The following is a 13,817-nucleotide window of genomic DNA, read 5'->3' as shown; positions in this document are numbered from 1 at the left end:
AACATTTAATTTTCCTTTGGGATCAATCAGTTTGAATTGATTTTGAATTATATCTGGTGCTATAAACAGGAATTTCATTGGAGGTTGAGATTTTATGGAGTTGGTTTTTCATTGTGTTTGGACTGGAAACTTCCAGTCAGATCTGGCAACCCGCTCCAGCCTCCTCACCCCTTTGAAAATGAGCGCAGTTCCAGATTTAAGCGGTTCTCCGCTGAGCGTCCCCCTCTCTGCGCCGTACACTTCGGGCCAAGTCTCCTGCTGCAGATTCTCGTTGAAGTCTTCCCTCAGCACCGAGGGCAGAGGAGCCAAAGGCACGCAGTGCGCGCCTCCATAACCTTTATCACATCTGTGAGAGAATGAAAGGATGAACAGAAGTCAGAAATGTAGAGACTGAACTGAATCAAGGCAGAAATCGGTGAGAAACACAGAAGGAGACGGATTTACGTACACACAGCGGCCGTTGTCGCACAGACCATGTCCAGAGCACATCCAGGGGCAACCAGGGGCAAGTAGCACGTTATCCAGCGCCCATCCTTCTGCCCCTGGGGTGAAGTGGGTCTGGATCCAACGGAACCGAGTTCTGGGGGAACTTGGTGAGTCGGGAACATTTTATTTAGAAAGTCACCATTACATAAACATTATAGTACAAAACCGTGCATTGCTCTGTGTTGAGATTTAGAATATTTTGTATATATTTGAGGATTTTAATGTATATTTGTTTTCGGATTTCATGCTTGCTTGAGTGATAACATAATGTAATCTAAAAGCAGGGTTTTCTACAGTTAACGTTATATTTACATAATTTTACAAAGACAAAAAAAAAAACAAGCATATGTTCTAATAGAAAATAAAGATTTCAGTTTTAAATAGGGATTAATCAATTGATTTAAAGTTGATTGATCCTATCAATTGACGAGCGATTGATTGACAAGCCGCCATCTTTATCTTGTAGCGTTTTCTCTAGTATGAAGAGGGTCGACCATCTTTCCATAAAATATTTTTTTTATAAAATGCTTAATTTAAAATAAGAATATCACCATATTTTAACAAATTAGTGTCAGCTCTATTAAATACTGACTGAACAAACAAAAATTAGTTTTTCTCATATTACTAAAGCAGGAGCCTCTTAGGTTGCCGAACACAAAAAAGAAAATATTTTCATGCAATATGAACTGAGATATGTTCATGTCTTCTTTCAACGTCTCAATTTTTCTGCGCTATCACCTCCGCTAATTTACAATGGAAGTAATTTTAATCTAAAAAAACATTAATCGTAAGCCAACTAATTGCTTGCATTCCTAATTTTAACCACACGTGTGAGTCCACCTACTTAGCAGCACTGGGCAGGTAAACCGTGATTCTCCTCCAGTGCTTGTGTTGGGTTGATGCATAGACAGAGCTCTGTGTGTAACCGGCGCAGCCGATGGCTGGAGGCACACACTCCGGCGTGATGAGAGTCCAGTGGCGGCCGCAGTCTGTCGAGTACTCCAGTCGGACGCCGTGGGAGAAAGAGGTGGACTTACTGCAGCCCATGCTCAGCTCAAACTGGAGGAACGACGAACCCGTCACCTCAAAGTCCCAGCTCTCTGCATATCTTGGCTTCTCTGCAAAGTGGTTTCAGGTTGCAGAAATTGAATCATTTTAGAATTTATGAAGCATTATCAACATTACACAGCAAAAACTCCAAATCTTACCAAGTATTTTTGGTCTCTTTCGTAGAGTAAATATGTTAGTAAACTTGAAATAAGACAGAACTAACTTTTCCCCTGCATATCAGAGCTTGTTTGAAGTAAGTAATTCCTTAATATTGATGATGTTCTAGTTTAACTGGTAGATTCTTTCACTTCTAACAAGGGAAAAATGCCTTGTAATGAGTGAAATAATCTGCTAGTGGAACTAGTAGTTTTTTTTAATCAATATCAATAAATTATTAAGTTAAAACAACCTCCTATATCTGCTAAAAAGTTACCTACAAGTTAAGTTTGTCTTATTTCAAGTGCACCAGAAACCAGACTAAAATACTGGGTAGGATTTTGTATTTTTGTTTATTCTTGTTTGGGAAGAAACAACAATGGCTTCTGATTCCTTTCTATTGTGATCAACAATTACATTCTGAACAAGTCACAACACTAAAAGTCTCTCCAATAAAGCCTAGCCTAAGGGAGTTTGTTTATATAATGTTTTATAGCCCTAGCAAAAGTTAATCAGACTTGCACAACAATCTGAAACTAAATTATTAATTTATATGTTTTTGGTAAATTCTCCTGCCAGGAAAAGAAGAAGTGAACACTCAAACTTAAGCTAAATTTATCTCTCTTTTAATGCCATGAAGCATCAAATGTTCCTCTGACTCTTCGTGCTTCATCTGTAAACACAGAGCTCCTGTGTTTACAGATGTGCTGCCAAATCGGTCATGCTGTGCACACCTAATGAATGGCCCCTTTGTGATGCGCTATTTGCACAAACCTAATCCACTCACAGCTTGATGCAGGCATAAATAACAGGCAGGATGTTCGATGAGGTCTGCTCTCATTAATAATGCAGGATGGATGACACCACAGTAAATCCCAGGCTCTGTTTCAGCTGCTTGTTAATAGCAAAGTGCTGTGATGTTCCTCGTTTTAATGATTTTTAAGTGTCTGGGTGGATTACACGTGCTTGAGTCTATATGCAAACACTGAAGAGAGTATATTGATATGATTCCTTAATGTAATAAATGGCCGTGTGTTGCTTCCAGTTTGCACAACAAACACACTTCACAGCTGAAGTGAATGTGTTTCACTTACTATCAATGGCCTCAGAGTTAAAGGTGAGAGCAGTGTCCAGAGACAAGCAGTCCACGGTCACCTCCCCGCCCTGGATCCGGTACCAGTTGTGCCTTAGCGGGGTGGTGCCATCGAATTTATCGTGGAAACCGGTTCTGGAGCTGTCGTTCATACCGATCAGAACGTCATCCAGCGCCCACTGGGCAGAGTGCTTTCCTGCAGAGCAAATGAGTAAAACAATCTAAAGAGTTGGCTTACAGTAAAGACACTGACCTAATACTATTAAAAGTTTTTATGCTTGGGTCTCTACTGGGTCTCTACTTCTTCTAAAAACACTTTAAAAAACACCCAGATGTTTTTTGGTAATAAGTTAATAATTTTCCTGATTGTCAAGTCACATTTGGAGTGCAATGCTTCGTTACCTAGCAACCCCAGAGGAGCCCCGCCCCGTTGCCTAGCAACTAAAGAGGAGTTCCAGCATGTTTGGTCAGCTGTTTTTACCACTGTATGTTCGATACAATGGCTGCTGGAAAAGACAAGTTGTTGTTGTTGTTAACAACCAGAAACCACTTGCTGCATTCTTGTTGGTTGTGCAGGAGGCTCGACTAATGCTTTTCAAAGATGTACGGTTGTGCAATTGCACATCTGTTTGCAGCCATATTGATGTGAGAGTGTGACGCTGCGGTCCAGTTGTACTCGAAACTGGGAATTTCAGACTTTCCAGTCAGAAAAATCAACTGGAAGTCGGATTTCTCAATGGGAAACTGGGACCAACTTGCAAAGCAGACTTCCTGTTTCAATATGACCGCTCCTTTCATCAGTAGTGGTAAATTGTGGTGGAAACGTGTATTTTACAAGACGACAAGCATGTAAAAATACCTTTTATATCAATGTTGCATGTAGCGCCTACAACTCTAAACATTAAGTGTTGTTTGCGTTTAAAGTGATACGAGTTATTGCAAACAATGTTTACGGGTGTCACCATGTGGAAATTTAGACTTCTTAACTAGAATGCTGTTACATCAGGTCAGACATCAAATCCAGTTGCAAGTTCTCACTTCCCAGCATAAATGTTGTGGTGGGTGGGCGTGGCTAGCAGCTTATTTGGATTTAAGGTCACAAGAGGCTCTAAAACAGCTAAAATCTCATCGTCTAAGAATTAATTTGTGCAAAAAATGTAATGAACATGTTTGTATAGGCCTATCCTAACCTGTTCTAGAAAGCATAAGAGGTCAACCTTAAGTTACTTTCATTGCATAGTGAGTTTTGCAGACAGTTTCCTCACCTTGCTGTGGCTGCCACCACCGAAACACTGTGTAGGGAGTTTTTGCTGGAGGTGGAAGCTCAATGGTGACCACCTGAGGCTCCAAGAAGGAGCTGAAGTCCAACTCTCTCAGAAACTGCCACTGGATGCCATTATTGGTAGAGAACTGGACAATGACACCTGAAAGTACAAAAACAGCCTTTTAATAGAGAAGAGGGGGGAATATTATTAACAGAAACCAAATGGGAAGCTTGCACTGTTCTAAACGACATGCTAGTTCTGGATATAAAGTCCAGTCACAGTGAGTTCATTCATTACACTCTTAGCTTGATGTTTTAGTACAGATCCAGATTCTCAGCAGGATGGAGGAGACAGTTACTCAGAATATGGAGATGTCAACTTCCCACTGATTTCACATGTATAAAAGCAATAGAAAACAAATTAAATATTACGTATATTTTTACCCCCATTTCTAATGCAGCTGGGCATTTACCTACATGACCCTGATCAGAAACTTCTGATAAGTTCTTCTGTCGCCAATAATCTTATAAACCAGCTTAAAAAACTGTTTAAACAGGATGAGGGTCTCAGAGATAAAAAAAAAAATGCTACTGAAGATATTAAAAATGTATAAATAATTGTACATTTAAGGAGGAGAATGTGATGTTTAAGCGTCATTCAATGTGGGAATAATTTAAGAGTTAATCTGATGTTTGGAGATTTAAATGTTTATAGGTTATGAGAATGACGGGGGCAGGAAATCAGAAGATCCTGCTTCTTCTACCTGCTCCTTTTCAAACAAATAATGCAAAATTGCATGTCAATAGGCATGATAATTTGTTTGAATTTTATTTTACTTTTTGTCTGTTCTAAATAAATAGTTAATTTAAAATAATAATAATTTTACAGTGTGAAATTCAGTGTTAATTTAATCCACTCTAATAATTTTATAATAGTTTGTAACTCTGACCTGAAATGGTTTGAATATTCACACAACAAGGTTTGACACAGCCTGCTATGTTTTAGAAACTGGAGGAATTTTAAGACGATACATATTCAATTTGTATTTAGCTTTAGCTGGCTAATTTTATACTAAATGTAGAGCGATAACTCAGTGTGAACTTTTAAAACGCCTTAATTTCAGCAATTTGCTTCTTAAATTAAGAGAAATAGACGATGGAGATAAAGTCTGTGGCAGAACAAATGTACCTCACTGTAAAAACACAAAATCTTACCGTGTATGTTTAGTCTAGTGAAAATATCTTAATATGCCTGAAACGAGAGAAAACTAATTTACAGGCAACTTTTCAGCAATATTTAATTATTTCACTTATACCAAGATATTATTCCCATATTATAAGTTAAATAATCTGCCAGTGGAACAATTTCTTTTGATCAGTATTAAGAAATTACTGATCTAAAACAAGCTCTTGTGTCTTGCTAAAAAGTTACTTTTTTCTTATTTCAAGTGTACTAAGATATTTGTACTAACTGAAAAAATATTTGGTAAGATTTTGTGTTTTTGCAGAGCTGGAGGGATCAAGTTATCCTTTCTTTATTGATTTATAGGGTAGTTCCCACATTGAACCAGCAGAGGGCCTCATCACAACATGTGTTGTATTTGAAAACAACCTTCATTGCGCGAGCGAGGCCTGGTGCAGGTGGGTCCTAAACTTTTGCTGCCAATTCGGATGTAAAACTGAGCCAACCTATAAACAAAAAACAATAAAAGTGAATTTTATATTAAACAGCATCAACATAATGCTTCAAAACTGAGAGAATGAGAGGGCTGCTCCTCTCACCGTGTGTTGGTTGTGTCCAGAGGAGCTGTTCGAGCCTCCCGACGTCCAGCACTGCTGAAGTAAAGAGCCTTGCCCTCACTGATGATGCCACAGCCGCCTCCGATTTGCCCCCCGCTGATACTCTGCCAGAGAGGACTCAGCTTCCCCTCAAAGCCCTCTGTCAGCTCTGGGGGACTCGCTACGGATGGGACACAACTATCTTGCTCCACTATAAAAAAATAAGGACGATTACAGGTTAAAATACAGCAGCATCATGAGATACTTGGTTACCTGAGCTTTCTGTCACCACAGTACCTGTGAAGCCCATATCGCAGAAGCAGACACCAGAAATGCAGTCTCCATGTCCACCGCAGTGGTTGGGGCAGGGCTCGGAAATGTAGACTCCGTCCAAAGCGAACGGCGGCGCATCTCGGTACACGCTACTCTCCTGGAACCAACGGAACCTGGTTTTACTGAGAAAACGAATAAAGTTCAGGTATTTGAGTGCAAATAAGCCTTAGGATTTAAGGGTGAATTCACACCAGCCCAGTTTAATATGCTTTGATCAAACTCAAGTTTGTTTGGTAGAAATTCTGGTTTGTTTGGGGAAGTGTGAATGTGCAATTGGACTAAAAAAAGCAAACTCTGGTGCGCTTAAAACCCTCGGTCTCGGCTCAGTTGACGTGAATTATGGCGCGGTTCGGAAGCATCTGAATGCAAGCGAGTCAGAAACCGCTCCAAAAGCAGGAAGCAAACTACAGCGCAGGGCATTCTGGGTAAATAAAACCAAAACAAACATAAGAGTCTAGTGCTAGCGGAAGAATTTTTTTGTGGTCTTTTACCAATGACAAAAGAGAAATCTTACAACCGCTAAAATCTGTTATCACTCCATTTTTGTTTACATTTCATGAAGAAGGAAGTTGCGCTCATGTCTTCTTCTGAGGTTTTTGTGTTGTTTCTTTCAGCAGTTCTTGGTTTGTTTGACACAGTGCAGCATGAAAACGAACCACAACAAAAATGTAACAAATGTTGCAATTTTGGCCCCCAATTGAACAGAGTCTACCAGACTATGAGGTGTGAAAACAGCCTTTGGCTACAAAACCTGCCTTTTTCATGGCAGTCTGAACGACCCAATTCTGATTTTTTCACTTCCCCCCAAAATTCTGATTTATGCTGATAGCTAATAGCACAAATCAGATGCTAATTTGGATACAGATCCGATTGTTTTCAAAGTGTCTGCTGTCTGAATGATCATGTTGTATTTTATCCGACTTTTATATAGATGAGACATGCACCACAATTCTGAGCCAAACAAAGAAGGAAGTCGTGCTCAGTGTCTTCTTCAGAGATTTTTGTGTCGCTTCCATCAGTGGTTCTTGGTGCAGCGCCACCACAGGCGAAGAGGGGAACAGGTTTTTCCAATTAGAGTGGCTTGACAGTGCAGAGTGAAACCAAGCGGATCTACCGGACTAAACGCAAAAACACAAAATCTTACCAAGTTTTTGGTCTAGTTTCTAGTGCAAATATCTTAATACACTTGAAATAAGACAAACTAACTTACATGTACATTTTTTAGCAAGACACAGAGGCTATTTTTAAGTAAATAATTCCTTAAGATTGTTCTGAAGACTGATGAAAAAGTACTAGTTCCATAAACTTGTAACATGGGAAAACTATCTTGTTATAAGTGAAACAATCTGCCAATAGAACTGGTATTTTTCAGCAATATTAAGGATTTCTTTACTAAAAACATGCCTTTATTATGTCTTGCAAAAAAGTTACTTGTTAGTTTTGTCTTATTTCAAGTACACTAAGATATTTGCACTAGAAACTGGACCAAAATAATTGGAAAGATTTAGTGTTTTTGCAGTGTAAATACATTGAAACACACTGTAGGAAGATACCTGGCTGCCACGTTTCGGGGTATGACCACTGTGATCCTGGTCCACTGTTCGTAGTCTCCAGTGTTATAGACGGTCGGTTCTCTGAGCTCACGGCCGCTGCCTTCACAGATGCCTGTTCCTGGCGTTCCGGGGTAGCAGCCTTCTCGGACCAGCGCCCAGGTTCTGCCGGCGTCGTGGGAGTACTGCAGCAGGACCGGGGCTGAGGCGCTGAACTCTGATTCACAGCCGATGTTCAGCTACAACCATAAATAAAGGTAAAAAAAAAAAACTAATTAGAAAAACTAATAATTAGATACAATAAATAAGCAAATAGTTTAGATTTTTCATTTAACTACTTAAGCCAGTTCAGTACAATATAGAAATATATTTAAAATGCAAATGAAATTGTTTTTTTTTTTTAAATACAAAATTAAAACGTTAATTGCCTAAAAAACCGTAGCAGCACTCATTTATTGAACACTTAAACGTCTGCAGCTAAATAAATAGGCTCAGACTTTCTGCTCGACTTAACATCAATATGGTTTTGGGCTGATCTGTTGATTATTTTTTTAATTAACCAAATAATAATTGGATTGCAAAAAGTGAGATTTTTCACAGAATTTGAACCAGGTGAAGCATCACCTGAAGAGCTCAAGTTAAAACATGTTTACAGACAGAAGGTTTTTTTTTTAATATCTTAAATGGAAAACATGTTTTCATACAGCTTTGGTTTAATTACTGCTCTGAGTTTGTTGTTCTTTCAGTAAATAGCCTTTTTTAGCCTGTTAACAGGTAATCGATTACTAATTTAGTTGACAATTATTATTTTAATAATCAGTTAACTGCAATTGATCCAATTAATGGTTTCAGCAAGAGATGCATTGATCCGATATTAATATCTGGATTGATCCTGACATTGAAAGAAAATCTAAATGGGGAATCTATTTAACCTAATTCTATGCTTTGAGCTTTGAGCAATTTAATGCTGTATTATTTATTTTACATTACATTTAGATTTCCTAATTGCACTTTCTGAAAAACTTGAAAGGTTTGTTGCAGTTCATTTTTTCAAGATACCCAACCCATTGTTTTAGACAGTTTGTTATTTATTTTACATTGACTGTTTTACTTCTAATTTGACTAACTAGACTTACTAAAGTTGTTTTTACATGTAGCTTGTGAAGCTGCTGGTGTTTAAATGTGCGTTTCTGGTTCAGAGTTATCAGATACATTTGTAATTCAGTAAATCTATTTATATGTTTATTTTGAAAGAAACATTTTCAGCTGTTTTTCTGTATCAGATCGGCATCGGCCGATTCTAAACTCCAGATATTGGTACTGAAGATGTAAACAATGGATCCCTAGTTTCAGTATTTTGTTATTTGATTTGAGAACTTCTCCCTAACCTTAAACTGAAGGGTGTACCCAGGGCGGAGGGCCAGGTCCCTAGTGACGGCCACCCTGTCTCCATCGGAGCGTCCAAACACCATCGCCGAGGGAGTCGGAGCGCAGAAGCTGCTGTTGTTGTCCCTCTCCATGCCCTCGTTGCCGAGCATCAGCCAAACGCTCATTTGGTTCAGAGGGTAGTCGAACGCCGGCTTCTCGTAGAAGTTCTGTGCAGAAAAGAAAAAACAGATGTTGTGTTTTCTGGTAATATTTATCCAGAAATGATTTATTGCAAAATAAAAAAGGCAGATTTAAGAAGTTTTTGCTGTAGTGGAAAAAGCTGTTTATTGGCAGGATAAACATGTCAAACGCATCTTCATGAATCCAAATAATGCTTTTCAGACAGTCAGTCAAAATATTATTCAACTGACTTCATCACATGCATGTATGACATTATTGGAAAGCTTAGAATCAACATTTTCAGAATCTGTAAACAGGATTTTTTTTTTTTTCAGGGACCCTAATCCTTTTTTGTAAATACCAGATTACTTAATTAAGAATATTTGTATATATATGGGTGCAAATGTTGCTTCATAGAGAAAAATGTGTATAAAAAAGAACAATATGTAGATCTACCATAATAACTGCATACATTTTGCTGGGTAATAAATTGTCCCAGTAATTATTACGATAAGCGATAATATTGTTGTTTTCAAGTTATATATTGATAATTGCATAATAATGCAAATAAACCTCTGCAAAGACCAATAAACTTTAATTTTGTAAAGAACATTTCACACCGGAACATATTAAAATATTCAAAATAAAAAACTATCAAAAATGAAAAATAAAACAGAAATAAAAATTACAAACATCAGACCCTGTAAAAAATTTTCATAATCTGAAAATTTTGTTTTCAGATTATGAACTCTGAAAACAAAATTTTAAAAACTTAAAAAATATATTAATCATCAGAATAGAAATTATTGAGCTCATTTTAATTTATTGTGTGATTATTTGATTAATTATTTATTGCAACAAGCATAACCATATGAATAAAGAAAATAGATATTTTTCCAGTCCTGAATTTTAAAACAAACAAATTGCATTAAGTAATGAGAAAAGATGGGGTATTGGTAGGGTTAGAGCTCATAATATTAGCTGATGTCATGCTGGAGTCTGACCTGTGGCAGAGTCGGGTTGGCCATCGGGATGATGTGCTTCTCCCTCTCTGACAAAATGATGACGTCATCAATGGCCCACTGGTCGTACCCTTCCCCTGAATGAAGCGGCTGCCACCACCGAAAGCGAGTGGAGGGAGTTTTCGAAGCCAGAGGAAGCTCGTAATGAACAAAGCTGTGAAAGGAAAAAGAGCGGCTTCATTGTTCTGGAACCACATGCACCTCTGAGCAGCTGAGACGTTTTACTCTGCTGGTTTCTGCCTGCCTCACCGAGGTTTGGTGAAGTCTGTGAAGTACATCTCAGCGATGAGGCCCCAGCTGATTCCTCCGTCGTTACTGTACTGCAGCAGCACTCCCTCCTCCCTGCTGTCTGCCTGGTTACACTCCGCCCAGTCTCCACCCACACGCAGGTAGAACTGCACAAACTCTGCCCACTCCGTGTCCAGATCCCAGCTCACCAGCTCCCGCAGCCCAGCCTGACCGCAGCGTGCACACAGAGTCACAACATTTGGTCAGATTTCATCAACTCATCACTGCAAATACACAAAATCTTACCAAGTATTTTTTGGTCTAGTTTTTAGTGCAAATATCTCAAGTTACTTGAAATAAGACAAAACTAACTTACAGGTAACTTTTCAGCAAGAAATGTGAGCTTTTTTTAAACAAGCTCAATAATTCCTTAATATTTATTGATGTAAAATACTAGTACATTGGCAGATTATTTAACTTATAACAAGACATTTTTCCCATGTTATAAGTGAAATAAACTGCAAGACGTTATTGCAATAAACGATAATACTATTGTTTTGAGGCTATTTTTAACTAATATAATGATAATGGCATAAGAATGCAAGAACATATTCTTAAATATCAATAAACTCAAACATTTAACATGGACGGCATTTTAAATACCAAAATAAACTTCCAGAAAACTGTAAAACAGTCGAAACACTGAGTTCCTTTAAATCAAGGCATAAAGCCCACCTTAGAGTTTCAATCAATTAATAATAAGTGAACATAGATTAATTCTAGTCTAGATTACGTTGTTTGTCTTTATTCTGCCATTGTAATGCAATGTTGTCTTTTGTTAATTAAATAAACTTGACTTAAATATTTAAAAATGTTAAAGAAAATTCCACAATAAATCTTAACCCGTGCTTTTCAAAATCTGTTAAAGTTGATGGTCTTATTATTGTACCAATCTGGAAAAAAAAGGTTAAAATACATAATTGAAAGCCATAAAATAATAACATTCACTTAATCCACGACGAGTGTGAAATTCTGATAAGTACTGAGCTGAAAACATGAAAAAAATGTGGAAAAAATGTAGCTGCAGCTGGAAAATCTGATTTAAAACGTGCTTAGCAATGTGTCAATAGCTGTGTAATCCCAATCAGACTCATGAATTCTCTGGAGAGTTATTTTTTGAAACATTCAGGGAAGAGTTCAGAGGTCAACGGTTCTTGGCAATGAGCGCTGGACAGTAATCAGGGACAGTCGTCTAAATTGGTTTAATTTAATAAAACAAATTTACCACATGTTTAATCTGCTACGTGCGAAAACACAGAAAACTCTTGTGTGCCAGATTTCTTCGTGCATTTAAGCTCACTGGATTTTACATAAAAATAATCACATTTAACACTTTATCTTGACAGAACTGAATTAGGTCTACATTTTCGCTACCTTGCTGAAGTACAGCGACGATCCAGACGACACCACCCCACAGCCCATGTCGGGCGCCACCACCTCTCCGCCAATCACCTCCTGCCACGTGGCCAGCAGCGCGTCTTGGGACTCAAAATCTGAGAGGACGCTTGACGAGAGCGGAGACGACGGCTGGCAGTCCGGACCCGAGAACCCGTCGTCACACCTGTGTGAGATTAGAGGGCGACTTTAATCCAGCCGTCCGTTTATAATCTGTCCCACATGCATCCGCGGGTCAGGAGGAGGGACTGGCCTGCAATGTCCATGGTCACACCAGCCATGTCCGTGGCACATGTTGGGACACTGCTGGCCGATGTAGATGTCGTCCAGGGCCCACTCGTCCTGCTCGCCGTAGTAATTCTGGATCCATCTAAACCGGGTTGCACTGGACCTGAAATAATTAGAGTTTACAGCTCTGGAAAAAATATAGAGACCACTTAAAATGATCAGTTTCTCTGATTTTACATTTTATAGCCATATGTTGGAGTAAAATGAACATTGTTCTTTTATTCTATGAACTACTGACAACATGTCGCCGAAATTTAGTGTTTAGTATTTATTTGCAGAAAATGAGAAATGGTCAAAATAAGGAAAAAGATGCAGTCCTTTCAGAGCTCAAATAATAAACAAGCGCATGTTCATTTAGAAGCAACAATATTAATGTTTTAACTCAGGAAGAGTTCAGAAATCAGTATTATAACCAGGAGGTTTTTAATGGGGTTCAGGGCAGAGGGCTCTTCATTTTTCCTGAACTTTATATAAAAAATTTTCTCAAATTTTAAAATGTGATCCATGATGCAAAATTGACATTTTACATGTTTCTGTACGTCCACTGATTCTAAAAAAAACCCAGCCAGCTGTTTTTTATGGCAATAAGTTGCAGTTTAGTGAACCATTTAAAAACACTATTGGGAATGTAACTTTACAAGTCAGTAGGGACTGCTCTTCACCTAGCGACTCCAGCGAGGCCAAGCTTGTTACCTAGCAACCCAAGCAGAACCCAGTGCGTTTCCTAGCAACCCAAACTGAGCTCCAGCACTTTTGGTCAGCTGGTTTTACCGCTGTATGCTCTGTACAATGGCTGCTGGAAAAGAGAAGTGTTTTGTTGACTTTACCATCTAGAAACAACTTGCTACGTTGCTGTTGGTTGTGCAAGAGGCTCTACTTCTGCTTTTCAAAGATGCACAATTGTACAACTGGGCATCTTTTGGCAGCCATTTTCAAGCGCGAGTGTGATGCTGCGTTCCAGTTGAATTCGAAACTGGGAAATTCCAACTTCTGAGTCATAAGAATCAACTTCAGACTGAAGTCATCCAAAGTCAGATTTCTTCCAGTTCAAATATTGAAACATGGCCATGTTGCGTCTCAATGTGGCCGCTCCTCACATCAGCAGCAGTAATTTGTGGTGGAAATGTGTTTTTTAATAAACACACAGGTAAAAGTGCATCTAAAGTCAATGTAACATGTAGCGCCTGCAACTCTAAACAGAACAAATTAAAACCGATGTTTGCTTATGGAAAGTAATCAGTAAAATGATGCTTGTAAGAGCTTTTGCACACTATGTTTATGGGCGTTGCCATATTGAGGAACGCTGTCGGGTCTGAAGGCCAGGGGTGAAAGTAGTTTTAAATTCTTGGGGGCACTATGACAAAAAAAAAAGAAAAAGTTATATATATATTAAAAAAATAAAAAAATTCCCTTCTCACCCTCCGCGGGKGGTCTGTTTCMTCMTCTGAGCTYGGGTCCTCTACCAGAGGCCTGGGAGCTTGAGGGTTCTGCGCAGTATCTTGGCTGTGCCTAGAACTGCACATTTCTGGACTGAGATGTCTGATGTTGTTCCTGGGATCTGTTTG

General features: G+C 38.7%; 1 protein-coding gene across 6 annotated transcripts in view; it reads right to left on the bottom strand.

Annotated features, from left to right (window-relative positions):
* The window catches only part of reln (reelin), a 153,267-nt gene that overhangs the window by 34,605 nt on the left and 104,845 nt on the right, over positions 1-13,817 (bottom strand). For all 6 annotated transcript variants that reach the window (XM_008411936.2, XM_017305227.1, XM_008411933.2 and 3 more), the window contains exons 23-36: positions 12,218-12,355; positions 11,944-12,130; positions 10,531-10,736; positions 10,264-10,435; positions 9,100-9,306; positions 7,715-7,950; positions 6,126-6,283; positions 5,832-6,039; positions 5,662-5,738; positions 4,051-4,209; positions 2,787-2,981; positions 1,331-1,604; positions 449-589; positions 169-346 (exon numbers count right to left, since the gene is read on the bottom strand). In XM_008411936.2, the coding sequence (XP_008410158.1) occupies positions 169-346; positions 449-589; positions 1,331-1,604; positions 2,787-2,981; positions 4,051-4,209; positions 5,662-5,738; positions 5,832-6,039; positions 6,126-6,283; positions 7,715-7,950; positions 9,100-9,306; positions 10,264-10,435; positions 10,531-10,736; positions 11,944-12,130; positions 12,218-12,355 (2,536 nt within the window). The remainder of the gene's footprint in view (positions 1-168; positions 347-448; positions 590-1,330; positions 1,605-2,786; positions 2,982-4,050; positions 4,210-5,661; positions 5,739-5,831; positions 6,040-6,125; positions 6,284-7,714; positions 7,951-9,099; positions 9,307-10,263; positions 10,436-10,530; positions 10,737-11,943; positions 12,131-12,217; positions 12,356-13,817) is intronic.

This window comes from Poecilia reticulata, linkage group LG6 (genome assembly GCF_000633615.1).
Source record: "Poecilia reticulata strain Guanapo linkage group LG6, Guppy_female_1.0+MT, whole genome shotgun sequence".
Classification (NCBI taxonomy): Eukaryota; Metazoa; Chordata; class Actinopteri; order Cyprinodontiformes; family Poeciliidae; genus Poecilia; species Poecilia reticulata.
The sequence above is the reverse complement of the archived record's forward strand: the minus strand, read 5'-3'. Positions and strand labels throughout refer to the sequence as shown.